Here is a 26,658-nt window from a genome sequence, read left to right on the forward strand (position 1 = left end):
ATGCTCTGTGACATAGTTGCTAAAAACTGAATGAGACCAACAGATACCTGCAACTCCAGCTCATATACCATAAAATCATTCTGAATAAAATGTGTTGAAATATAGGCTGGAGAGATGGCTTAGCTATTAAGGTACTTGCTGGCAAAGCCAAAGGACCCAGGTTCAATTCCCTAGGACCCACATAAAGCCAGATATACAAGGTGGCACATGTGTTTGGAGTTTGTTTGCAGCACCTAGAAGCCCTGGCATGTCTATTTTCCTTCTTTCTCAAATAGATAAATAAAATATTTTAAAATGTGTTAAAATATGATTATGTGTTTAACAATGCAAAAATAGTGCAGGAGTCCCTGCTCAAATACCATGCCATACTCATTTATTTATTGGTTGGCAATAAGTTGTAGTCATCTCTCTCTAATGAGATATTAACAGTGGCCTCTGACTTTTCTGGACTGATAAAAGGGTTTCCTCCCTGAGGAAATTTAAAATAACTATAAAATTAGATTTAACTACTATTTTTGGAATGGTTTATTATTCTTATCATGATCACGTAGAGAATTTTTGGATTGAAACATCCTAGTTCATTTTGATACTCAGAATTAGATTCAAAACAAATAACTGAAGAACCAGATGTAGTGGTGCATGCCTTTAACCCCAGCACTGAGGAGGCAGACAGAGGTAGGAGGTGGTAGAGGCCTTGAGTTCAAGGCTAGCCTGAGAGTACATAGTGCATTCCAGGTCATCTTGGACTAGAGTGAGACCCTCTCTTGAAAAAACAAAACAAACAAACAAACAGATGAAAAGGTCGTACCACTTCCCTGTCCAGAATAACAAACTAACACTGTATGGTCCAGATCATGTTTCAAGGGCACTGCTAAGAGAAGTGGCTGAGTTTGTACTGTGACCTGTTTATCATGGCTTGACAAACGTAGAAAACTAGCTGTTTCTCTTACTTAGTGTAAGAATTATTTTATTTTATGTCATCTATTTGAATGTTTCTTCTGGTATGATTATGACAAAACTCCCTGTGTTGAGCTCAAACTGGCCCAGGCAGGCAATAAATGTGGGCTTTTTGGGGGGTTGGGGGTTGTTTCTTGGTAGGTTCTTACTCTAGACTGACCTGGAACTCACTATGTAATCCCAAATTGGCCTTGAACTCAAGGCCTCTACCTCCTCCTACCTCTGCTTCCTGAGTGCTGGGATAAAAGGTGTGTGCTACCATGCCTGGCCAGAATGTGGGCAATTTTTAAAAGAAAATAAAATATTTTCCTAAATAAGATTTAGTCACAAGAAAATATGCATTTAATATTAAAAATAAATCTCTTCATTTTCCTACCAATGTGTAAACTTGAGTCAAATACTTAATTTGAGGCATACCTTTTTCTTAAAAGATTTATTTTTATTTATTTATTAGAGACAGAGTGTGTGTGTGTGAGAGAGAGAGAGAGAGTGAGAGAGAATGGGCATACCAGGGACTCTAGCCATTGCAAACAAACTCCAGACACATGTGCCACGTGGGATCTGGAGAACCGAACCTGAGTCCTTAGGCTTCACAGGCATATGCCTTAACCACTAAGCCATCTCTCCAGCCCTGAAGCATACCTTTTTGCTTATTACCCACAGAATGTGCCACCCTAGTAATGCAATTACTAAAAGGCATGAGCTATGTATTATGGAAGAACACATTTCTTAAATAATGTGGCATGTCTAGACAAAGGCAAAAATTTATAGAGAATAAAAGTTTACCACACAATTTCAACTATCAACACTAGATCCTGGTCCCTTAAGACAAATCATATACTTTACAGATTTTAGCACTGAAAAAAAGTAGTGTGAGCCAGGCATGGTTGTGCATGCCTTTAATCATAGCAGTCAGGGGGCAGAGGTAGGAGGATCGCTGTTTGAGGCCAGCTGGAGACTCCATAGTAAATTCCAGGTCAGCCTGGGCTAGAGTGAGAGCCCACCTCAATAAATGAATACGTAATTAAACACAGTATGACCCCACTCCTATCACACCTGGGGAAAGTCAGACAATGTTCATCAGATCCTGGCCTCAACTGCCTAATTATAACAATCTGCAAAGACTGCGATAATACAGCCCAGATCTAGAGACATAACATCATACTTCATCATCCTTGCAGAGCAGGGAGTATACACCAGACAACAGAAAAACAGCATGATACTAAAGGCAGCTTCTAAAACAATTTGTTTTGCCACCAGAAAAATGTAAATTTCACATGCTCCAAAGTGTTATAGTATCAACGAGGAATTGAAGAATACTTCAGTAGTAAGGAATGAATTTGTGAGACTTTAGATCACTTAAAAATTTACATTTATAAGCACTTTTGTGCCAGGCCTAGTGATACATATCTGTAATTCCAGTACTCAGGGAGGTAGAGTACAAAAATCAGGAGCTCAAGGTCAGCCTTCGCTAAATGAGACTGTTTCAAAACAAAAAAAAAGAGGCACTTATATTTGCACATCTTCCTAGGACGTATAAATCTTTACAAAATGGCACACTTGGAATATTTTCATTGTTTTAAGAACTTGGCCTCCTCTACTTCCCTCCTCAGGACAAAAGATTCCTGTTCTCACTGCAATTGAGCCCAGAGTTCTAAACTTCTTATACATAAAACAGTATATGTGACCCATGCTGTTCCAAAAAAAATATATGACCTTACAGAAGCACTACCTGAAGAGTTCTGAAAGCCACCATAAAGACTTCTAACACACAAAACGCATTCTCTTCTGAAGTCATTGCCCTACTGTTGGATGTGGTGGTACATCATCTGTCATCCTAGCTCTTGGGAGGCACAGGCAGGCTCTCCATGCCAAGTTCCAGGCCAGCCAGGGCTATTTCTTTCTCTCTCCCCACCTCTGGCATAAACAAGGGGGGGGGGGCAGTCTGTTGGGCTTGCTCAAAAACAACAACAAAACAAAGACAGAAGCAAATACTCTCAGGCTCTCTAAGACCCATGTTGCGGGGTCCCATCAGGAACCTGATCCAATTTAATGCTCAAGTTCTCATCATGGTTCTTTCAGAGAAATGTTTTGCCTTCAATGGTATTCAGCTAGGCTTAGAATGGCCACTTGATTGGAAAACTATCGTAGACTTGGAGTGGACATAGAAGAGTCTATTAGAGGACTACATTAAGGTCTCCTACCCTTTAGAGAACAGCTAAGGAACTTTTTCACAAAGCAGTACTGAATATGACCGTTAGTTTTAAATCTGTTAAGGTACTAGATTAAGGACTTTCTGCATAAACTACTCACTGTACCATAGAAGTTAACCATGTAAGAAAGGTAACACAGCTACAAGTGAGGTGAAGACCAGAACCCATGCCCCTGGTTCCTAATACTGTCATCAAGATTAAATCTAAAAATCTCCACACAGGCTACACAGACATTGGCGTAATTTTGTTTATCTGTGGAAGTTAGCTTACCTTGGAGACAGTCCCCCATGGGAACAGTTGGTGGGTGAAGTTAAGGGGCTGGTCCTGCTGCTGGGGTGTCGAGAAGGCGTACGGCCAATCGTATTACTTGGAGACCCCTGGTGGCAAAGGCAGTGTAGGTACCATTATCCCAGGACTTTCCACAACATACAACCTCACTCTTCCCTTGACCTTTTAACCCACATGTGAGGAGAATCTGCTCACTTTTTTTTCCCCTCTAGAAACACAAGTTACATGGATAACTGTCACAGGCATTCCTGAAGCTGAATGACTGATATCAGTTGTGCTAGAGTGACATGCACAAGTGATCATTTCCATCTTCATAGCATTAAAAAGTAAGGTATATCCAATGAATGAGGGAATAAAGAAATGACCTATTAAGCATGGAGCAGCCTAAACCTAAGCAAAAGGTAATATGTGATGCTAGACCCATTTGTCCCCGGGGTGTATGCCAGGGTCAGACAGGGCGCTGTGTCCAGATGTTCACGGCTATTGGAGAACAAGGAAGCTGGCTGTCTTCTCAGGCTAAGTGCTAGACAAGGAGCACAGGGAGTGGCCAGTGTGGAGGTCATGACCAACATTTAAGACGCCAACTACAACCAGAGCACTTACCACACTGGTGTTACTGGAGTTCTTGAGGTGGTTATGCAGGAGTTTGGTGGCACCATCCTGGAATGTTTTTGGCAAGGCACCAAGTAACATGGTAAATTCCGGTGTGTTCAATTCAAACAGAGAGATCAGCACAATCTGTGCTGCCTAGAACAAGAAGCCACAGCTAAGTTCCACCATGTGCAGAGCATGACTTGTCAAACTCAGGCCTTTGTACATGCTAGGCAAGCACTCTACCAACTGAGTTATGTCCCCAGCCCAAGAAACATATTTGTGTAAGTGATGAACTTGAGGAAAAAAATAGTATTATCAGTACAGATAGATGGATTTCAATCTGGACAATATACTGTCTCCACGTGAATAACTGGCCTTGGATTGGGATTGACACAAGACACCAATAATGAATTCCTCAGCTGTTTCCTCTGTTGTCTAGCACCACGTCATATAGAGTAATTAGAAACACAAAGGACTTAAGACTGTTCTGAGAGAGAACTGGGTAAGCCTGAAGTGGGCCCTGTAGAGATGGGGCATTTAGACAAGCTGCTTCCAGTGATCCTATGACGTTCCCGTCTCTGCTGTTGACTGAGAAACAGAAGAGTTAAAGCATATGCATTCACTCCTTATTTTGAACCAAGGAGAGGGTTTTTCTGGGAAGCAAACTGGATATATGATGGTATAAATTCAAAACTTGTTGTTCTACCTTTTAGAAAATATTTTCCTTTTTGTGGTCTTTGTTTTGTTTGTGTTTGAGCCAGTCTCCCTCTGGCCCAGGCTGACCTGGATGGAACTGGTTCTATAGCGGACTGGCCTTGAACTCACGACAATCTGACCTCACTCTCTTGCTTGCATCACCATGCCCAGCATGAAAGTGATTTCTTCCCTGAGATGCAGGATGCAGGAGCTTTGCAATGACCATGGCAGGCAGAGGAAACAATGAGCTAAAACAAGTCTCCCAGGGAGCCGGGGTGGGGGCTTTCCAGCAAGCAATATGCCTTCTAAGGCTCTGATTTAGCAGTGGGCCATCTGAGTGTCAAAGTCAATGCCCAGAGTATTAGTTACAAGGCAGCTGACTTAGAAAAGCTAAGACAAAATAAACTTGTAGCATTTCTTGTTAATTTATTTTGTTGTTATTCTTTGAGGTAGGGTCTTGCTCTCACCAAGACTGACCTGGAACTCATGGCAATCCTCCTACCTTTGCTTCCCGAGAGCTGAGATTAAAGGCGTATGCCACCATGACTGGCTCATTTCTTATTAATTTTTAAGAGCCAACAGAAAGGAACAGATGCTATAAAAAGTCATTTCTGTGGATAATTTTTCATTTTAGTTTAGCTAAAAAATGTAAAATATTTTCAAAAACCAAGTTTTAGGAATTCAGTAATTATTTAGAATTTTTTCTCCATGACACAGATTATAATATAAAAATGTGCTTGCTCAGCTGGGTGTGGTGGCGCATGCCTTTAATCCCAGCACTTGGGAGGCAGAGGTAGGAAGGTGGCTGTGAGCTCAAGGCTACCCTGAGACTACATAGTGAATTCCAGGTCAGCCTGGGCTGGAGTGAGACCCTACCACGAAAAACTGAAAAACATTAAATAAAATAAAACAAAAATGTGCTTGCTAAGAATCTCTTTGGAAATAAATAGTACAAAATATCCCAAAGTTTTATAATGCCAAGAATAATTTTAGGTTCAATTAGGACAAAACTATTACTTTTGTGCCTGAAGAAAATTTTTAAAAAGCTCAAACTAAGAATTGTCAAGAGAATAATGCTCTTTATTACAGAATAAAAATAATTACTTTTTCAGCATTCCAAAGGTATTCATTAAGAAAAATGACAGGCAAAAAGTGCTTATCTCCTTGGCTTTCATAGAAAGTCACTAGCCTTTACCTCCATATTAGATCACAACACAACACAGGCAAAAATCATTCTTACTAACTATATGAAAATATACTTTCTGGGCTGAAGAGATGGCATAGCAGTTAAGGCACTTGCCTGCAAAGCCAAAGGGCCCAGGTTCAATTCCCCAGGACCATGCAAGCCAGATGCACAAGGGGCGCAGGAGTGTCTGCAGTGGCGGGAGGCCCTGCAGTGACCATTTCTCTCTACCTGCCTACTTCTCCCCCTCTCTCTCAAGTAAATAAATAAAATAAAAAAATTTAAAAAAAAGAAAATATACTTTCCTATAGCCCATTACTGAACATTTTAAGTAGATCATGATCTGAAGGAATCCCTTTCACAACTAATTTATTAATACATTGTTAACATGATTTCTACAAGAAAACAAATTCCAAAAACCATGCGAAGTAACTTGCATAGGTTAAAACACATTTTATTAGGTGTTAGACACAGGCAGAAAAAACACAGGAGAAAGAAAGCAGACTGGAATTGTATCAACAAAACATCCATGCTGTCAATGAAATAAGAAAGCACAGGCACTTAGATTTTGTAGATAGAAGATGGCAGCTCAAGATTGAAAACTGTATCCTTGTATTTTTGAATAGCCTATTTTTTTTAATTAAAAAACTGTGTATGATGTGTCTGTTCACATGTATGTGCAGGTTTGTATGTGACATAGCACATGTGTGGAGGTCAGAGATCCACTTTCATGTGTCAGTCCTCACGTTCTATCTTGTCCACAGGCTAGCTGGCCTGTGAGCTCGGGCCCAGGCCTGCTTGGCTTACAGACGCCAGTGCTAGGGTGTCCAGCTTTACAGGTGGGAGCTGAGGACCTGAATTCAGGTACTCACCCTTGCACTGCAAGCACTTTATCCATCGAGCCATCACGTGCTAGCCCCTGAAGAGTCCATTTTTATGGAAATGTGCCACTCACTGTCTTTACGAGATCATGTTTCCTCGCAGAATATTTATTTACCACAAAGCAACCTGAAGTTTTTCATGAAGCAAATAAAAAAAAATTAATAGTAAAAAAATTAATAATAAAATAAAGGGTTTTTAAGAATAACAGGAGCCGGGCATGGTGGCGCACGCCTTTAATCCCAGCATTTGGGAGGTAGGAGGATCACTGAGAGTTCAAGGCCACCCTCAGACTACATAGTGAATTCCAGATCAGCCTGGACCAGAGTAAGACCCTACCTTGAAACCCCTCCACCAAAAAAAAAAAAAAAAAAATAGGGCTACAGATAACAAACCTAGAAATTGTATATATGCTTAGCTATATATGAATGACAGTTATCCTTGTGAGCAAAAAAAGCATACCATAACACTTAAATTCTACTAGCCTTTTCTCAATCCCCATGTTGAATTTTTATGGAAAGTCAGATAGAAACACAGGGAATTTAGAAACTGCAGCTGGCTGAGCAGATGTGTTTGTGTATGTGTGAATCTTGCACATAACAATGAATATATTTTATTTACATATTTCCCAAATATAAAATGTAAATGATTTTATATAGCTTTCAAAGTCATTCTTTGGCTTAAAGATGTTTTCAAAGTAGGGCTGGAGAGGCCGGATGTGGTGGCTCACGTCTTTAATTCCAGCACTCAGGAGGCAAAGGTAGGAGGACTGCCGTGAGTTTGAGGCCACCCTGAGACTACATAGTGAATTCTGAGCTAGAGTGAGACCATACCTTGGAAAACCAAAAAAAGCGGGTGGGGGGCTGGAGAAGTGGCTTAGCAGTTAAGCTGCTTGCCTTACCCAGGTCTACCCAGGCTCGACTCCCCAGAAGCCACATAAGCCAGATGCACAAGGTGATACACGTGTCTGGAGTTCATTTGCAGTGGCTGGAAGCCCTCAAGCGCCCATTCTCTTTCTGTCTGCCTCTTTCTCTCTTTCAAATAAGTAATAAAAAAAATATTTACAAAGATGTTTTCAAAGTACATTTTTTTCCTGAGATCCAAGTTCCAGAAATATAAAGTATCATTCAAGTATGTTCTTCGTGTGTGTGTGTGTGTACACATGCACGTGCATGCATGTGATGTGTGTATTCATATGTGTATGCATTTGTATGTTCATGCATGTGACTGTGGAGGTCAGAAAAACCAGAACAAAAAAAAGGTTCTTCAAATCTCACTGTGTCTGAAGAGAACTCCTGGGGCCACCAACTGGCTTGCAGTTGTGTGCCTTAGAGCAGGAAGGAATTCTGAGCAGGACATAGGAAAAGCTTAGAAACCTTCATCAGTGTTAATAGCAATTTGTGGAAACTTCTGATTTGTGAGGAAAAGTGTTTTTCAATCTACTAAGCAGCTCTTATTATTCTATGCAGAGGTTGTCATTAAAACTTTCTCACAAAGTCATCATGGAAAGGACAGCTATAAACTTCAGCAATCTAGCACTCTGTCTTCGTGCCTTTCTTGTTCTGGTGAGGTACGGTAGTGTCTGCACCTCAGTGCACCCTTTCCTCTGGGAAGGAGGTTAGTCCTGAAACACCAACACAGGCGCGTGCACATGGTCACGCAGATTCTATTCATTGCACGCTCTTCAAATCTTCCCACTGGCCTCCCTGGTATTAATGATCAAATTGCAAGCAGTGAGGTGTGTTGTTTGAAATTAGTACACAGTTCCCAATCTACCTGTTTACAATTTTCTTCCAAGTTTGCTTCTCCAGGCCCAGAGCAGGTGGAAGCTGACCTACTGGGGCGATCATCCCCAGCTCGACTACGCTGAAGTGGGAGAGGGGAGGGTGTGTCAGAGAGAAAAGCGAGGGCTCAGCCAAGGCTACCTGCTGGCTGAGAAAGCACATGATTTTGCTGAGGCATAAATGAAAAGAATGCTCACAAGTTTGTTAGTTAGGTCCTTTACTCAACTGCAATCCCAGAAGGAGAAATTACTCTTGCTTCACACAAGGAGGAAGATCAGAGACCGAATGAAACTTGAAAGAGACGAACAGTTACAGGTACGCAAGACACAAACGGCATGTAGGTGAGGCCACGCGGCCTCTGGAGTCTTTTTTAGTTGTAAGTCCATGCACGTGGGAGCATGTAGACCAAGGCTCCTTAAGAATGCCAGACACCTTTATTTTTTGAGACAGAGACTCGCACTGGCCTGCAGCTTACCAAGTAAAATAGGCTGGTTGGCTAGCAAGCCCCAGAGTCCTCTTATCTCTGCCTCTCAGTCCTGGGATTACAAACACACACCACCATACTTTTAAAAAATGCAGGTACTGGGGTTTGAACTCAGGTCCCCATGCTGGCAAGGCAAACATTTTATCAACTAAACTGTATACCTAGATTGCTATACTTACTTTTTTTTTTAAAGAGCCATTTAGAAATTTCACCCTTTAAAGGTCATTATATTTATAGGCTTTTCCTGCTATTACCAATGACATTTTAATAGAATTCTATCTATCCATCCATCCATGTGTATGTGTTGGAGGGAGTTAATGTGTCAGGTGCAGTCCATGGAGTGCATGTGGAGGTTAGCAGACCACTTTCAGGTCCATCCTCACTGGCCCACCTCATTTGAGGCAGGGTTCTTCTGTATCTCCCTCTGCTGGCATTCATTTTGTGGTACTCCTTGAGAGCATCTGGAAATTCTGTCTTTGCCTCCTAGATGGTCTTCAGAGTGCTGAGATTACAGAGGCCCACCTCAGCTTCCGTCTTGTTATGTGACCTGAGGATTAAACTGAAGTACTCACGACTAAGCAGCCAGCACTTTGTCCATGCTACCAAAGGCATTTTGATGCTTCCTAGGCTTTTTTCCCCTTTCCCTGCATTTCCCACATTTCTGAAAACATCTAGGACTAAGAACCTCAGCAGAGGGAGATACACAGGAACCCTGCCTCAAATAAGGTGGGCCGTGAGGACGGACCTGAAAGTGGTCTGCTAACCTCCACATACACAATTTACCAAGTAATTATGAAAAATGTCTACCAACCCACTGAAAAAGACATCAATGCCCTGACAGAGATAATCATACATAAGCAGACACACAAACACCGTGGACCCTAAAATATGAATATACAATTAAAAATTCAAGCAGATGAGGCTGGAAAGAGAGATGGCTTAGCAGTTAAAGGGACTTGCTTGCGAAGCCTTATGGTCTGGGTTCAACTCCTGGTACCCACATACACCCAGATGCACAATGTGGTGGTGTGCGTGACTAGAATCTGTTTGCAGAGGCAGGAGACCCTGGCATGCCCAGACTCACACACTCTTCCTCTCTCTCCCTCTTTTTTTTAAAATATGGAACACTTCACGAATTTGCATGTCATCCTTGCGCAGGGGCCATACTAATCTTCTCTGTATCGTTCCAATTTTAGTATATGTGCTGCCGAAGTGAGTACTTCCTCACTTAAATAAACAAATAAATAGATAAATATTTTGAAAAATTCTAGTGGACATGGTGGTGCATGCTTGTAATCCCAGTACTTGGTAAACTAAGGGGAGGAGGATCTCAAGTTTCAGGCTAGGCTGGACCACATAGTGACAGCCTGTCTCAAAAGAACTCAAGGGCTGGGGATTATTTTCGGTGATAGAGTGCTTTCCTCCCATACACAAAGCCCCTCAATTTTATGTTTTATAGAAAAATCACAGGCCTATTATAGTAAGCACTCAAATGTAAATTATACACATATTCTTTTGAGAACAGGTTAAAAAGCTTTTGACAGTATAATAGGACAGAGGAAAATCATAATCCTTGGTAGGCCAATACACAGATTGATCTGTCACAGAGAATCCCTAAATAGATCAGTTCAGAGAGGATGATCCAGCAGGATCTCTAAACAACAAGAACTCAAGCAGAGACATTACACAAGCATTTTATCTGTTATCCATATAAAAATCTTGGGGAGAAAGATTATATCCCGAGGGTGCATTTTTCAGAACAATGGTCACAGAAAAAATTTTATGATGGGGTAATGGCAGGTTCAGGATTTCAAGCAAACATCCTAGTTGAAATGAAAATTATAAGTAACTTGAATATATGATAGGTAACTGAGTAACTCAATAAGCTGCAATAATATGGAGGAGGCACTAGTTTCAATCTTTAGTGCTACTAGAGAAAAAAGCATGAAGGGCAAAGCTTTTATACAAAACAAAAGCCAAAAGCCAATAGCAGCCATGTGCCATGAGTGGAATCCAAGCATGGGCTGTAGCACTGACAAGAGGAGAGTGAGGGCAGTGTGATGGCTAAGTTCTGTTGTCAACATGACTAGTCAGGAATTCACAGGCATTCTTCTTGGGTGGTGGGCCTCTGAGGTTGCTTCCAGGAAGGAGTGACTGAAGGAGGAAGTCCTTCCCCCAGAGTGGGTGGCCCTTCTGATGGTGGGCTTTCTATACAGAAGCCCTGAGAGGAACAAACAGTGCTGCTTGCTAGAGAGCACCTTCACTTGTACATGCATCTGTCCTGCTAGGTTACCCTTCCTCAGCACTGGAACCAAGTTTCTTCAGCCTTCTAATGTGGACGGAAGACCTACCGCTCTCCTGGAAGCCTGGGCTTTGGGTCCTGGATTGGAATTGCTGAGGTTTCTAGCCAAGTGGACTGAGCAGCTACTGGGTTCCTTGACTCTCAAGTCTACAATTATTGAAATGTCTTAGCGAATGCAATAAATTCTCCCTTTAATAACATTCATTCTATCAGTTCTGTTCCTCTAGAGGACCCTGGCTAATAGAGATTGTAGTATCAGAAGAATGCAGTTGATGCTGCTAAAAACCTGTGTGGCTTTGGTCATGTGGAACTGATTTGCAGGAGGAATACAGAAGGATTTAAACCCTTGGTATAAGAAATGCCTTGCAGTGCTGAAGGCAGAGTTTCATGGACCATTCTGGTCAGAGTTGAAAGACCTGAATGCAGTAAGGTTTGGCTTATGATGGGAAGGAAGCGTTTTGTCTGGACTGGGCTAAAGGCAGTTTGTGTGAGAGGCTTATTATGTTATTTCCCATGACCTGAGGACTTGCACAATGTTGCACTGTGTGGTGTGAGCAAATGCACATGGCACAGAAAGAAATGAAAATTCCAGGCTAGAAACACTGCCCACTCAGCTGCAGTTGTTTGAGAGATTACCACCATTGAGATTGTGCCAGCTGTTTGGTATTGGGGTGGCAGAAAGAACACACAGACTTTCTTGAAAGTAAGGGGTCTGAATGCTGAAGTTGTTTGTCCTGCTCCTCAAATTTGGCTTTATTTTGTCCCTAGATTAACAAATTGGTGGTATATGGAGTATACAAATGCAAGAGTGGTCACTGAATTTGTAACATGATTTTGATTTTTAGAAGTGGCCTTGGGCAATGTGAAGCAGGCTTGTTGGATTGTCTGTGTGAAGACTCCATGGAGCCATGAGGATGAAGTGTGAGTTGCAATAGAGACCCTAGAACTCTTTGAAAGGCTAGGACTATGAACTCCACAGACTGGTTAGAGATATCAGACTTGGATCTACGGTACTTGATTGCCTGCCCTGTTTTAAGTCTTGTATTAGTTGAATATTTCTTTGCTCTGCCCAATGCCACCTTTTGCAATGTGAATGTTTATTCTGTGCCATTATGGCCATTTACCTACCTACCTTCCTTCCTTTCCCTTTCTTTCTTTCTTGCTTGCTTATTTGTTTGTTTATTGGTATCGTAGCTCACTTAAAAGACCTGGGACTATGGGGATGTTTGAACATCATTGGGATTGATAAAAACTATAGGGACTTTTTAAAGTTTAAATGAATACATTGCATTTTACATTATGGATGGTTATGAGTTTATGGAGGCCAGGGGCAGAATGTGGTGGTTTGATTAAGGTGTCCCCCAGAAACTCATGTGTTCTAAATGGTAGGTTCCTAGCCAGTGGCAATTTGGGAATTGGAGCCTCATGGAGATGATGTATATTGGCAGGGGTGGGCTTAAAGGTTATGTTATAGTCAGCTTCTTCTTGCTAGAATTTGGCATACTCTCCCACTCCTGTTAACCTCCTGACCAACATCAGGTGGACATGTCCAGCCTCCGCTCATGCTATCTTTTCCCCTGCCATCATGGAGCCTCCCCTTGAATCTACAAGCCAAGACAAAACCTTTTTCCCACAAACTGCTTTTGGTTGGTATGGTAGTTTGAATAGATGGCCCCCAATATATTCAGTGTTTTATTAGTTTGTAAGGTATGGTGGTGGGTTTGAGATTTCAATCTAAAGATATGCAAAGTGCACCTAGCTGGAGTTCCTGAAGTGAGCTGTGCTGTGCTGTGTGGCTTTTGGCTTTTAGGTTTGTGCTTCTCTCTATGTGTTTGGTCCTGTGAAAGCAGACCAGCTTCTTCTGCCATTATGGAACTTCCCCTGGATCTGTAAGCTGCAATAAATATCCCTTCCTCCATAACTGGGTCTATCTCAGGGGCCTGAAGCTGTCTGCTGCAACTGGTACTCTGTGCCAGCAACAAAAAGCTAACAAAAGGTACAGTAAACCCAGCACTGACTCACACTGTGTGTCTGTAGCTCATGAAGGGCGGATTAAATGTTGTGCACACAGCAATGAGTCCTCCTAAGAGTTCTGTTAAGCAGATTACTACCGAGTGAGAAAAAAGCAGCCTGTGCTTTACCATGCTAAATGCTTCTTCATACGTAACTTCAGAAGAAAGTAGCAAGTATTTTCTGTGAGCTAATAAAACTACTAAGCATTGCTTTGGTATCAAGTATCCAGAAATCTGAATTCTGCTCATATGGTGCTCTACTTTCCAAATCAAAGAGGGTAAGCTTGTAAGTGCAGCATGCTATTAGAAAGTATGGGGTGTATATGCACTTGTTCACATGTGTGAGGGCAGTGCATGCACACCATGGCACACAGTGGAAGTCAGAGGACAACCCGGGTGTCGGTCCTAGCCTTCAACCTCATCGAGGCAGGGTCTCTCATTGTCTATGTTGTTCACTGCTGTGTATTCCAGGCTAGCTGGCCTGGAAGCTCCTGGGTGAGTCTACTGTCTCTACCTTCTCACCCTACATGTGCTGGGGTTAGACTCTAGTGCTACAGGGTCCCGCTTTATTTGGGTTCCAGGGATCCAAACTCAGGTGTTCATGATTTTGCTTTTTTTAAACTCATGACTCTATTTCACTTATCAAACTTTCCCATTTCATTCTACTATCAGGTACCCTAATAGCCCACAAATTTCAAATCTGTAATTCCATCTTCAAAGCACATGTGACCAAATAATACACTATCCTTGTGAAAGATACTAACCATTAGTGATACTGTATCATGCAAGGTATAAATTAAATGTCTGAGAAAACCATGATCCACAACCCACCAAAGACTGGAAATGGGCAGGGCAGGAGAGAACAGAAGAAAAGTGACAACAGAAGTTTTCCATTTTCACATAAAAGGAGACAAGTTTTGCAGAGGGTGGGTGGCAGTGTACCTATTTCTAAAGAAATTTCAACACATGCCTCAGAATTTTCTGCAGTTCTGCTTTGGTTCTTGTGGACATACCTTTCTCACATCTGAACTCTTTGGTTCTGTTGTCCATGTTATGATTCTAGAAACAGCAAGTCTTGTCTCACTAGAGTTTACAAAATCTGTTGGGTCCATTTGTCTGGCCAGAGACTCAATGTATTTCAGGATTGCAACTTTGACCTGAGAAACCAATAATTATCAATGTTAAGTACATTTCATGACTCTTTGAATACAATTCTTAACTGATGGTTGGGGTTGGGGGAGTAAACACCATTAATGGGGGAAAACCTCCTCTCTGCCCTGGGCTGTATTTCCACATGCAGCCATCTATGCTGCGAGACAATCAGAGGCAGCTCTGCCACTGACCAGGAGGAGTTCAGCATGGAGGTCATCTCTGCCAAGCACCTGGGATGGTCCTACAAGGAAGCACTCCCCACCACCAAGCTTCTCCACTGGCTTTAACCTTTTACTTATCAGACCACCCTCGAACCCCAAACTTAACGATCAAAGAACGTGAGATGACCATGACCATATACTTCCTCCCTCTCTCCCTCATATGATAACAAGAATGCTACAACTTTCTCCACGTCTTCAAGAACGCTAATATTACAAAAAAAAATTCCAAGAAGACACTGATCTCAACGTATAGGAGTGCCTTCACATTTCCAGTTCAAATCTTAACTGTGAAAGTGAGTAATGCCCATATGTTGGTGAGGTCTCAGTCTAAGGACACTCTTATACACTGGCAGGAATATAAAATGGCACAGCTATTTGGGCAGTTTCTTAAAAAGTTCAACATATGCCTTCTACCCATGGAACCAGCAATTCTGAATGGAGAGAAATGGGAACATGTGTACAAAGCTGAGTAGCAACGCTCACAGTAGATTTATCCCTAACAGCTCAACAGGAAATAAATGGGTGTGGGGGGCGGGGAAGAAAGGTACATTTGCAGCAACTCTGAGTGACAGGAGTTGTTATACAATGACAACAGTAACTGACCTTGAGGTTTGGAGTTTGAGTTTGATCCACAATAAATCTCATCAAAATGTTAAATTGTTGATCAAATGGAAAGGAGTCCCTAGGATTAAAAAAGGAATTGTTTTTAAAGACTTAAAAAAAAAAACTATACAAAAAACATGTACAGTTCCATATTAATGTATATAAAAACCTCCTATTTTAAAAATTATTTATTTATTTACAAGAGAGAGAGAGGGCAGAGGGAGGAAGGGAAAGGATGAGAAAGAGAGAGAGGAGGGGGAGTGAGAAAGAAGGACAATGAATAGGCACACCAAAGCCTTTTGCTATTGTAAATAAACTCCAGGTGCATGTGCTACTTTGTGCATCTAGCTTTACATGTGTCCTGGGGAATCAAATCCAGACCATCAGGCTTTGCATGCAAACTCCTTTAACTGCTGAGCCATTTCTTCAGCCCATATTCTTACTTTTCAAAAGCACTTTCCTATTTTACACAAATATCAAATTAATATTATATAGAATATATAGGAAAAGGAAGCTCTCCTAAACACATACTAAAGTTACTTTGAGAAGCTACTTTTTGTTGTTGTTCATTTTTATTTATTTATTTGAGAGTGATAGAGAGAGAGAATGGGCGTGCCAGGGCTTCCAGCCACTGCAAATGAACTCCAGATACATGCACCCCCTTGTGTATCTGGCTAACATGGGTCCTGGGGAATTGAGCCTCGAACCGGGGTCCTTAGGCTTCACAGGCAAGCGCTTAACCGCTAAGCCATCTCTCCAGCCCAAGAAGCTACTTTAAAACTAAGAGTGTGCAGCAAACTCCAGGAAGCAGTGCCAGCAATCCTTCCTACCTTTGAGGTTAGTGCCCTCTCCCCAAGCTCTCTTTGCAAATTCCGCTTCCTGGAAAATCACTTTGGACTCTAGATCTTATCTGTACGTCCTCTTACCCTGCTCACACTACCTAGAAGGTTTCAGTGTCTATTATCTGTGAGTGCCCCTGGGCCCTTCCATTTCTCCCAGTCACTGTACAAGTCTAGAGAAAGTCAGTGCTTTGTTCCTTACAATGTGGCAATTACTCATGCTGACTTAAGCTTGCCTAATGGAGTGCCACGTGGAAAATGTAGTGCAGGAATCTACCACCAAAGAGGCTAAGTAATAACACTGCTTTCTTTGCGATCCCTTCAGAAACTTTTTCTTCAAAAGTATGTATGATAAAATGAGGAAGGATATAAGTTTGAATCTATAATATGAAACTAATTATTAACAACTCTAAAAAGAGTGATATGAAATAATACAAGAAAAATGTAATTTCATAGTGGTACATATTAGATCCCAATATTTCATCATAATTACTAATAAAAAGTAAGTCTAGGACTTACACTTGCCTAACATGTGAAGTCTAGGGGGTCAGTCCTCACTACAGAAAGAAAAACTGAACCAACAGCATCTTTGTCTTGCAAACGATTTGTTCCCGGGAAGCTTTGGGATGACTTCTGGAAACAAAATGTATCTCAGTACCACGACAAGCTACAGACAAAGCTCCTCGCTTGCTTAGAAACAAGCAGCCTTGTGAGTCCCTGGTTTGTTCAGTCAGGAAATGCACCCTGTCGTCAGGCACAGCCAGAGGCAGGGCAGAACAGAACCCGCAGATCAGACCCCTCCACGTAAGCCCTGGCTGATTCTAGGTAAGAATAGCTACGCAGCTCAGTTCAGGTGGGGGAGGGGAGAGGCCAATGTCTAATCTGAGATTAGGATTCCTGTTTTCAGTGCATATGCACCCATGTAGAGGCCAGAGGTAGATATGTGCCTTACTTTACCTTTCTTTACCTTGTTTATTGAGACAGACTCTCATGGAACCCAGAGCTTACCAATTCAGGTAAAAACTAGCCTCAAATCCTGGGAATCCTTCTGTCTCCACCTCCTGAGCACTCGGATTACTGACTTATGCAATCACACCCAATTTTGACATGGGTACTAGGGACAATCTGAACTCAGGTCCTCGAGCTGTGAGGTAAGTGCTTTACTGACTGAGCATCTCCCCTGCCCTAGATCAGGACTCTTAAAGGAAAGGATGAGTTGAACAGAAGGACACAACTGTGTTCGTCCCTCCTCCTCCATGCCCTTTTTGTGGTGCTAGAAATAGAATGCAGAGCCTCCCTATCACTGAACTACTTACCCAGCTGTATTCCTTAGTCATCAAAGGAGTATAATCTCACTATACTTTTCATTCCTAAAAACCTGACATGGATCTCATCATTCACAAATTCCCCAAGTTTCCAAGTCTGGCTTACACGTGCTGTATTTGGCCATTGCAGGGTCATAAAAACATCTCCGAATGTGACCAAATCCTTACTTTTTACCTTTTATGAAAAGTGTAGTAACATGTGCCTTATACCCTACTAAGGCCACAACTGGAGGCAGCTGCCATCCTGTCAGGGCCTCTCCCTCCGACCTGCACTGTGCTCACATCGTCTACATCAGCCTGCCCTCCCATCAAGCCCTGACTACACTTTAAGTCCACTGAACACTGGTACACAGTAATGCTCCCCAAGTCCACTAGACTGTAACATTAGTATAAATGTAGTCTACTGCTCTGAGTTCTTTCAGACTAGGAAGAAAATCTGTTTAGATAACAGTAGTTTATATCTGTACAAATTATACAAATTGACAAGGCCAGAGATTGAAAGAAACCTACTGGCACTAGAGCTTAGAGGCTCACATAGCAGTGGCAGGCGTGAGGAGATGATGGGATAGCGTGGCCTGCTGTTGTCGGGCTCACCCCACCCGCCGGGCTGTGCAGGAGAGCAGTACACAAGTCTACAAAGCAGCAGGGAAGTCACAGTAGCAGACTCAGGACCAAAGACCAGAATGCCACCAACACCAAGGGTAGCCCTGGGCAAGCCAAGGCAGTCTCTGGTTCTGAGAAAATTCACTTTACCTATGAGCTCCTTCACTGGGAAAACTCCGACACCCAGTCTAGTCTACCTTATAGCAAAAACTTACTGTCCTGATGATCATTTTTCTAAGTGACTGGGAGTTTAAGCTCTGTTAAAGATTCAATAATCTGGGCTAGGGGGCTAGCTCAGTCAGTCAAGTGCCTACCTCACAAGCGTGACAACCATCCTTAAAACCCAAGAAAAAAAAAATTAGTAGCGGGGCGTGGTGGCACATGACTTTAATCCCAGCACTCGGGAGGCAGAGGAAGGAGGATTGCAGTGCATTCGAGACCGACCTGAGATTACATAGTGAATTCCAGGTCAGCCTGGACTATTGTGAAACCTTACCTCGGGAAAACACACACACACACACACACACACAACTTTAGGGAAGGTGGTATGCATTAGTAATCCCAGCACTGGGGAGGTGGAGAGAGGTGGATCCCTGGGCTCACAGGCCAGCCAGTCTAGCCTACTTGGTGAGTTCAAGGTCAATGAGAGATCCTGTTTCAAGGAAAGTGGGTGGCACCTGAGGACTGATACCAAATTGTCTTTCGGCCTGTACATGCTAACCTACCACCTTCTTTTCCATATTCCATCACATCACAGCCAGATATCAAGACAGAAATATCTAAGGCCATTTCATTCTACCCCTTGCTTATTGAGGACTGGCGGTCACACAGCCAAAGGAGGCGAACTTTATAATTTTTCTGAGCCTCGGTGGCTTTTCTTTCTTTCCTCCTGTGTTTCTGAACTGGAGGATTCTGTATCACACATTTAAAGTTATCTAGTATAATTTACAAGCAAATGAAGGGCTTAAAGATACTGAGAACTTCAGAAAGACATAAACAAATATATATATTATTGTTGTTGGTTTTTTCGAGGTAGGGTCTCACTCTAGCTCAGGCTCACCTGGAATTCACTATGGAGTCTCAGGGTGGCCTCGAACTCATGATGATCCTCCTACTCTGCCTCCCGAATGCTGGGATTAAAGGCATGCGCCACCACGCCCGGCTCTAAACAAGTATTTTAAATGTTCTCTAAATATGTTTAAGGCTTAAAATTTTTGTGCATACGTATTCATGTACATGCGCGCACAGGCGCACGTGTCACACTCCTATATGAGCCAGAGGATGACTTCTGGATGAGTCTGCGCCTTTCCAACTCATTTGAGGCAGGGCTGCTCTGTCTGGAACTCCCTCTGCTATTGTTCTTTGCTGTGTTTGCTGCTAGCCTCCAGGAAACCCTCCCGTTTCCATCTTCCATCTCACATGCCATGATTATAGAAGGGTCTGTGGGTAGGTATCACACTTGGATACTCTGGCTTGCCCCTACTCTAAGTATTTTTAACAATGTTTGTTTGTATTTATTTGAGAGAGAGAAAGAGAGAGAGGGGCAGATAGAGAGAATGGGCACGCCAGAGCCACTAGCTGCTACAAAGGAACTCCAGACATGTGTGTCATCTGGCTTACATGAATCCTAGGAGACTCAAACCTGGGTCCTTTGGCTTTGCAGGTAAGTGCTTAATCACTAAGCCATCACTCCAGCTCTCTAAATATTTTTTAATAGATAGTTCTTTTAAATTTTTTAAAAATATTTTTGCCAGGTGTGGTGGCGCACGCCTTTAATCCCAGCACTTGGGAGGCAGGGTAGGAGGATCTCCGTGAGTTCGAGGCCACCCTGATACTACATAGTTAATTCCAGGTCAGCCTGGACCAGAGTGAGATCCTACCTTGAAAAACAAAAACAAAAACAAAAAAAAAACTTATTTTTAATTTATTTGACAAAGAAAGAGTTGGGGGGGGGGAGTGACAGAATGGGCACTTCAGGGCCTCTAGCCACTGCAAACAAACTCCAGACATGTGTGCCCCCTTGTGCATCTGGGCTTACGTGTGTCCTGAGGAATCAAACTTGAGTCCTCTGGCTTTGCAGGCAAATGCCTCAACGGCTAAGCCATCCCTCCAGCCCATAGTTGTTTTTTTTTTTTTAATTTTTTTTTTTTTTAAATTTTTATTAACATTTTCCATGATTATAAAATATATCCCATGGTAATTCCCTCCCTCCCCACCCCCACACTTTCCCGTTTGAAATTCCATTCTCAATCATATTACCTCCCCATTACAATCATTGTAATTACATATATACAATATCAACCTATTAAGTATCCTCCTCCCTTTATGTCTCCTTTTCAACTTACTGGCCTCTGCTACTAAGTATTTTCATTCTCACACAGAAGCCCAGTCATCTGTAGCTAGGATCCCCATATGAGGGAGAACATGTGGCGCTTGGTTTTCTGGGCCTGGGTTACCTGACTTAGTATAATACTTTCCAGGTCCATCCATTTTTCTGCAAATTTCATAACTTCATTTTTCTTTACCGCTGAGTAGAACTCCATTGTATAAATGTACCACATCTTCATTATCCACTCATCTGTTGAGGGACATCTAGGCTGGTTCCATTTCCCAGCTATTATAAATTGAGCAGCAATAAACATGGTTGAGCATGTACTTCTAAGGAAATGAGATGAGTCCTTTGGATATATGCCTAGGAGTGCTATAGCTGGGTCATATGGTAGATCAATCTCTAGCTGTTTTAGGAACCTCCACACTGTTTTCCACAATGGCTGGACCAGATTGCATTCCCACCAGCAGTGCAGAAGGGTTCCTTTTTTTCCACATCCCCGCCAACATTTATGATCATTTGTTTTCATGATGGTGGTCAATCTGACAGGAGTGAGATGGAATCTCAATGTAGTTTTAATCTGCATTTCCCTGATGACTAGTGACGTAGAACATTTTTTTAGATGCTTATATGCCATTCGTATTTCTTCCTTTGAGAACTCTCTATTTAGCTCCTTAGCCCATTTTTTGATTGGCCTGTTTGATTCCTTATTAGTTAACTTTTTGAGTTCTTTGTATATCCTAGATATTAATTATTTGCAAGAAGACAGTGAGAAGGTGGGGGGAGATAGAAAGCAAGAAAGAGAATTGGTGTGCCAGGGCCTCTAACCACTGAAAATGAACTTCAGATGCATCTTCCACTTTGTGCATCTGGTTTTATGTAGGTACCGGGGAATTGAACCCAGGTTGTTACGCGAACCACCACTCTAGCCCCACTCTAAATATTTTATAAAGGGTAGAGAATTTTTAAATTTCTATACACTTTAGACACTTACAAAAACACTGCAAAGTCAAAGAAGAGATGGGTATTCCATTTCCTAGGCTGGTAGATCATGTCAACAAATACGTTAACGAGAGAACATGAAAACTGAGTGGGCACAGGCCTTCAGTTAGAGAAGAAAATGGCAAGAAATCAAGCAAGCCACAGACAACAGTCCTGTAACAACAACATGGTAAAACTCTAAACTCTTACCTGGTGACATCAAGAGCCTTCTGAACTTTTGCTTGTACAGATCCAAGTAAATCTGCTCCCATTTTCTTCAGTAATTGTGTGAGAAGAACAAAGAGCCAGTCTTGCAAGTCATCCTTGTGTATTATGATAAAATCCACAAGAGTCTCCAAAAACATACTGAATACCTAGACACAAGTAAAAGCAAAAGTTTCACATCGTTCATTTACAGTTTCTTCCCATATTAGAAAACATTAAACATGTTTGTGTTGGCTTTGCCCAATCTTGTCACTTAGGGTAACCTTGTTAACTGGTCACACTGACCAATGGCAAATGCATTACAGAAGACATAAAGGAAAAAGAGGTGGCACTTACTCTCTGTTGTGAATTCCACCGCAAACCAGGCCATGCAACAAAACAGATTTCATGTTAGTCCACAGCCAATTAATATCATTTCCATGCAGTTTCATTAAAAATTCTGAAAAAGCTACAAATCAATAAAAGTATTTTCTCCTCCCTCAATATAAGCCTATCAATGCCAGTAGAGAGAAATTAACATTTATGAGTTGAATACTGAAGGGGGAGAGAGATAGTCTTTCTTATCTTAATTTTATACTCTTCTTACTCATTATCTAGGATTTAACATATCCTATATGATTACAAGATGCAAAAGAGAACAATGGGCCTATCCGATATTCTGTAGTTACTGGGCTTTTTAGTCAGCCAATCTGACATACAACAATTCAGATACTATGAATTAGTATATAAAAGGAAGTTCCCACAGGCCATCTACTTCTCACTGCTGCTACCTAAGGTGCATAGGGGATTACCTCTGAGCCAGTCTCAGAGAAGTAAATGGTACTCACTGTGCTCTCCTACCCTGGCACTGTACTGGGACACCCTCCCCACACCTCCACAGCTCTAGTGCAAACTGTACATCACCAGGGCTCTCCAGTGATACAGCTCAGGGCAAAAAACATCAGTGAGCTCTGGTAGGGGAATCCTGGCTGGGCTCACAGGAACCTAGGAAGTATTAACTAAACTGAGACCTCCAACTCACTGGACAAGAGCCTTCTGATGGAAACAAATTTCCTTCTTTATCCTCACATTCTGCTTCTGAATCAGCAATCTAGAGGTAACGGGTAACAAAAAGTTGATCAATGTTGAAAACCATCTAATATCTCGTATGGTATATAACTCTTACCAACTGCAGTATGCTTATTGCTTTTAACACCTCCCTAGAGAAAAATCTCCATGACTTTATCTTTGGATATAAATGTGGCCTTTATACTTGGCCTTTTGGGTTTTAAAAAATATATTATTGATCCTCTTCCTGAGAAGGCCTCAGAGGAATGTTAAGACATGCTTTGCAACTAATATAGTGAGTATTACTACAGGGATGAGAGGAAGGGAGAAGCCCTGTGTTCAGACCCTTGTAGTCTGTGAGCGCCTCCCAAGGTAAGGGCCATCTTGTTTTCCTGCATTCCTAGCTCATGGTAGGTGTTTAGGTAATGATGAATGAGTGAATGGACAGATGGTAGTGGGTGGGTGTTTGTACTTTAAGGACAATTTGTACAAAGATGTTAAGGACAGAAAAAGAAGGAAGATGATAATAATAAGCCACTGGACTCTCTGGCCACCACAGGCTTCATTCTCACAGTAAGCTTGGAGGAGTCCATGTCACCAGAAAAACTGTAGTATCATATTAATCCTGCATGTCAGCACTGAAGATTAGTTTCTGCTCACTATCAATCTGTACACATTCATTTGTCCTGTATTTACCCTTTAATTTTCTCTTATCTTTATCTCTCCATGTTCTTACTCTAAACACCTTACAATATTCAAAGGTTTCTTTCTAAACAGTAGCACTTATTTAAAAATCAAGGTCCAGGGCTGGAGAGATGGCTTAGCAGTTAAGTGCTTGCCTGTGAAGCCTAAGGACCCTGGTTCAAGGCTGGATTCCCCAGGACCCATGTTAGCCAGATGTACAAGGGGGTGCATGTGTCTGGAGTTCATTTGCAGTGGCTGGAAGCCCTGGCGTGCCCATTCTCTCTCTCTGTCACTCTCAAATAAATAAAAATAAAAACAAAAATTTTTTTTAAAAATCTAGGTCCAAGTAACTTTTAAAAGGGGGCCTCTCTCAAAACTGGCCCTGTCCCACCCTCTGAGTATGTCCACCTCAGCAAGAGGAGGAATGGCTTAAGGCCATCCTCAAACTCAGTGCTTCCATTGGCCCCCAGAAGGCAGGGGAATCAGCTATGTGAACTCTACCAAGCACTCCTGGAAACAGTGAAATTATATCTTGAGAAATCACTCAGTAAGTAAACATTTTCATTTTTTTTTTTGTTTTGTTTTTTGAGGTAGGGTCTCACTCTAGCCCAGGCTGACCTGGAATTCACTGTGGAGTCTCAGGGTGGCCTCAAACTCATGGCAATCCTTCTACCTCTGCCTCCCAAGTGCTGGGATTAAAGGTGTGCGCTACCACGCCTGGCTAACACTTTCATTTTTGTGTCTTATCCTATGAGCAAATTCTATATGGGACACAAAAATAATTGCAGGAATGGAGAGGTGGCTTAGTAGTTAAGGCGCTTGCTTGCAAAGCCAAAGGACCCCGGTTCAATTCTCTAGGATCCCCGTATACCACAAGGTGGCACATGCATCTGGAGTTCGTTTGCAGTGGCTGAAGGCCCTTGTGCACTCATTCTCTCTATTTGCTTCTTTCTCTCTTTTAAGTAAATAAATAAAATCATTTTAAAAATTCTTCACTACTGTTAACATTTAAAAACGTACTGTATCATAGAGTCTTAAGTCCTGCTGCCCAGCCCAGCAGCTAAAAGGAGGCTCACAGAGACGCTGACTGACTGAGTGAGGCTGCGACACTGGCGCCTTCACAGTAACCATGGCTGAAGCGGACTTAAGTCGTAGGCAAGTTCACAAGGGCTCCACTTTTGAAAGACGTTAACATACACTCTTGCAGGAGTGGGTGTTGAATTTTAAGGGTAAAGCTGCACTACGGGGAATGCGCTCTCATTCTTGAGTGGTATCTTACACAACTCACACAGGCATGCAGACCAGAACATACAAAAAGGCCTGGTTACAGACTTACCTTGCTATGAGGGTCAGCGAACATTCGAGTGAAAATCTCACACAATCTCTTCAATTCTACTCGACTAGAAGGAAAAAAATGGAAATAAACGAGTTTACAATTTAATAAGTCATCACTGTAATTAGCTATAGTTTTGCTCTCAAAAAATCTTTGTTTTAATCAACTATATAAGCTTTATCTATGTAACAAAAACTGTCACACCTGAATTATCTTATTTAATTCATGATGAAATTGAGACTATAAAACCAGAGAATTGCTCTCACTTTACGATAAGGAAACCAAGGTAAAAGGATTGCCATGTGTATGGCCTGGCTTACATAGCTAGAAGGGAGCAGGGAAGCCCCCTTCACCTTGCCCAGGTCTGTCTCCCACCTGCCAGGGTATAAGGCAGTAGATAAACTAGAAATCAATGTGGTTCAGGCCAGGCAAACCTGGACTCTAATACCAATTCTGATACAAAGACAGTAGCTTTTTTTAAAAAAAAATTTGCTTCAATTAAGCTTCCTATTCATGCTTGGAAATTAGGACAGACAGTGTGCCACATGGTTGCAAAGAGTACTCAAGCAGACAGACCAAAGGAGATGGCTCAGAAGGCAAGAGTACTTGTGCAAGCAGGAGAACCCAAGTTCAATTCCTAGTAGCTAGGTGAAAAGCTGGGCATGGTCATGCATGCCTGTAACCCCAGCAGTAAGGGGAGGGAGGCAGCATTGCTGGGGCTACCTGGTCAGCCAGTCTAAATAAAAAATGGTGAGCTCCGGGTTCAGTCAGAGTCACTGTCTGAAGGAAATGAGGCAGAAGAGCAAAAGAGAATGTCCTATGTCATCCTCTGTCCTCTGCATATATGTGTGGGAGGTGCATGCATCTACATGTACACCCCCACCCTCACAAAGAGAGGATAGACTGGCACCAAGCAAAGCTTCAATACACATGGGTACCCCCTGCCCTTCCCCTCCCCTAACAGCACAACTGAGTCCCCCTTTCACATCAAGACTGGGGGGTCTCTCTTCCTTATCATTCCGGAGCTATCTGCATATGCGATCCTTCAGCGCTGCCCGCAGTGCCCCCATGCAGCAGCAAGCGGCGCCGAGCAGCAGGTTCTGAGAGACCATTCATGAGCCCTGGGCGAGCACTGAGAATGCAGAATGCGGAACACCCAACAAGCCCAGACAGAATCTTGAAGAGCAACCTTGATAACCATCCTCATTTTGCGTCTGACAAATCACAAGAGTGCCTACATTTCAGAATCCATGTGACACGACTTGGGATCATTGCCATGGACAAAACAGCATGGAGCAGTGAATTCAGCAGCAGAGTCAGACTGAAAAGTCACACTTGGAACACAGCCAGCACCCTCTAGTGCTCATGAGCCACAGGGAACCCAGGAAGGCCCTCCATCTAGGATCACAGCTTATTTTTAAAAATGATGCCCTCCCACCAAAACACTCGTCCCAAGGATATAATATATGGGTTTTAAACTTTCTACTTCTCAATTCCCACTCACACTTCTTTTTCATGTTTTAACATCTCCCAATTGAGATTCACTTCCAAGTCAATGATATATCAATATTCTTGTTTACTGATTAGGTTTCTTTCTTACTTTTATGGGTGTGTATGTTGTATGTGTTTATGATGTGCACTGTGTGTGAGCATGTGCATGCCATGGTGCCTGCAGAGGTCAGAGGACATCCTCAGGCATCGGTCCTCACCTTCTACCTTGTTTTGAAACAGGGTATTTTCGTTGTTTGTCACTGTACACACCAGGTTGGCCCCCACACTTCTGGGGATTCTCTTGTCTCTACCTTCCATCTTGCTGAGGTTACAGACCTGTGCTACACAGCATCTGCCTTTACATGGGTTCTAGGGATCTGAACTCAGGTTGTCACACTAGTGCATGTCCCTAGCCCTAGACTTATTATTTCTT

General features: G+C 42.3%; 1 protein-coding gene and 1 non-coding gene across 46 annotated transcripts in view; both read right to left on the reverse strand.

Annotated features, from left to right (window-relative positions):
* Positions 1–26,658, reverse strand: part of Clasp1 (cytoplasmic linker associated protein 1) — a 263,726-nt gene that overhangs the window by 47,803 nt on the left and 189,265 nt on the right. For all 45 annotated transcript variants that reach the window (XM_045150081.1, XM_045150066.1, XM_045150080.1 and 42 more), the window contains 7 exons: positions 24,738–24,801; positions 23,261–23,263; positions 21,656–21,819; positions 15,369–15,447; positions 14,406–14,549; positions 4,062–4,205; positions 3,441–3,547 (listed from right to left, as the gene is read on the reverse strand). In XM_045150081.1, coding sequence (XP_045006016.1) covers positions 3,441–3,547; positions 4,062–4,205; positions 14,406–14,549; positions 15,369–15,447; positions 21,656–21,819; positions 23,261–23,263; positions 24,738–24,801 — 705 coding nt within the window. The remainder of the gene's footprint in view (positions 1–3,440; positions 3,548–4,061; positions 4,206–14,405; positions 14,550–15,368; positions 15,448–21,655; positions 21,820–23,260; positions 23,264–24,737; positions 24,802–26,658) is intronic.
* On the reverse strand, positions 10,192–10,298 carry LOC123461084. The gene has a single exon (XR_006637402.1). It is a non-coding gene; the product is annotated as a U6 spliceosomal RNA (small nuclear RNA).

The sequence above is a fragment of the Jaculus jaculus genome, chromosome 5 (genome assembly GCF_020740685.1).
Source record: "Jaculus jaculus isolate mJacJac1 chromosome 5, mJacJac1.mat.Y.cur, whole genome shotgun sequence".
Taxonomy (NCBI): domain Eukaryota; kingdom Metazoa; phylum Chordata; class Mammalia; order Rodentia; family Dipodidae; genus Jaculus; species Jaculus jaculus.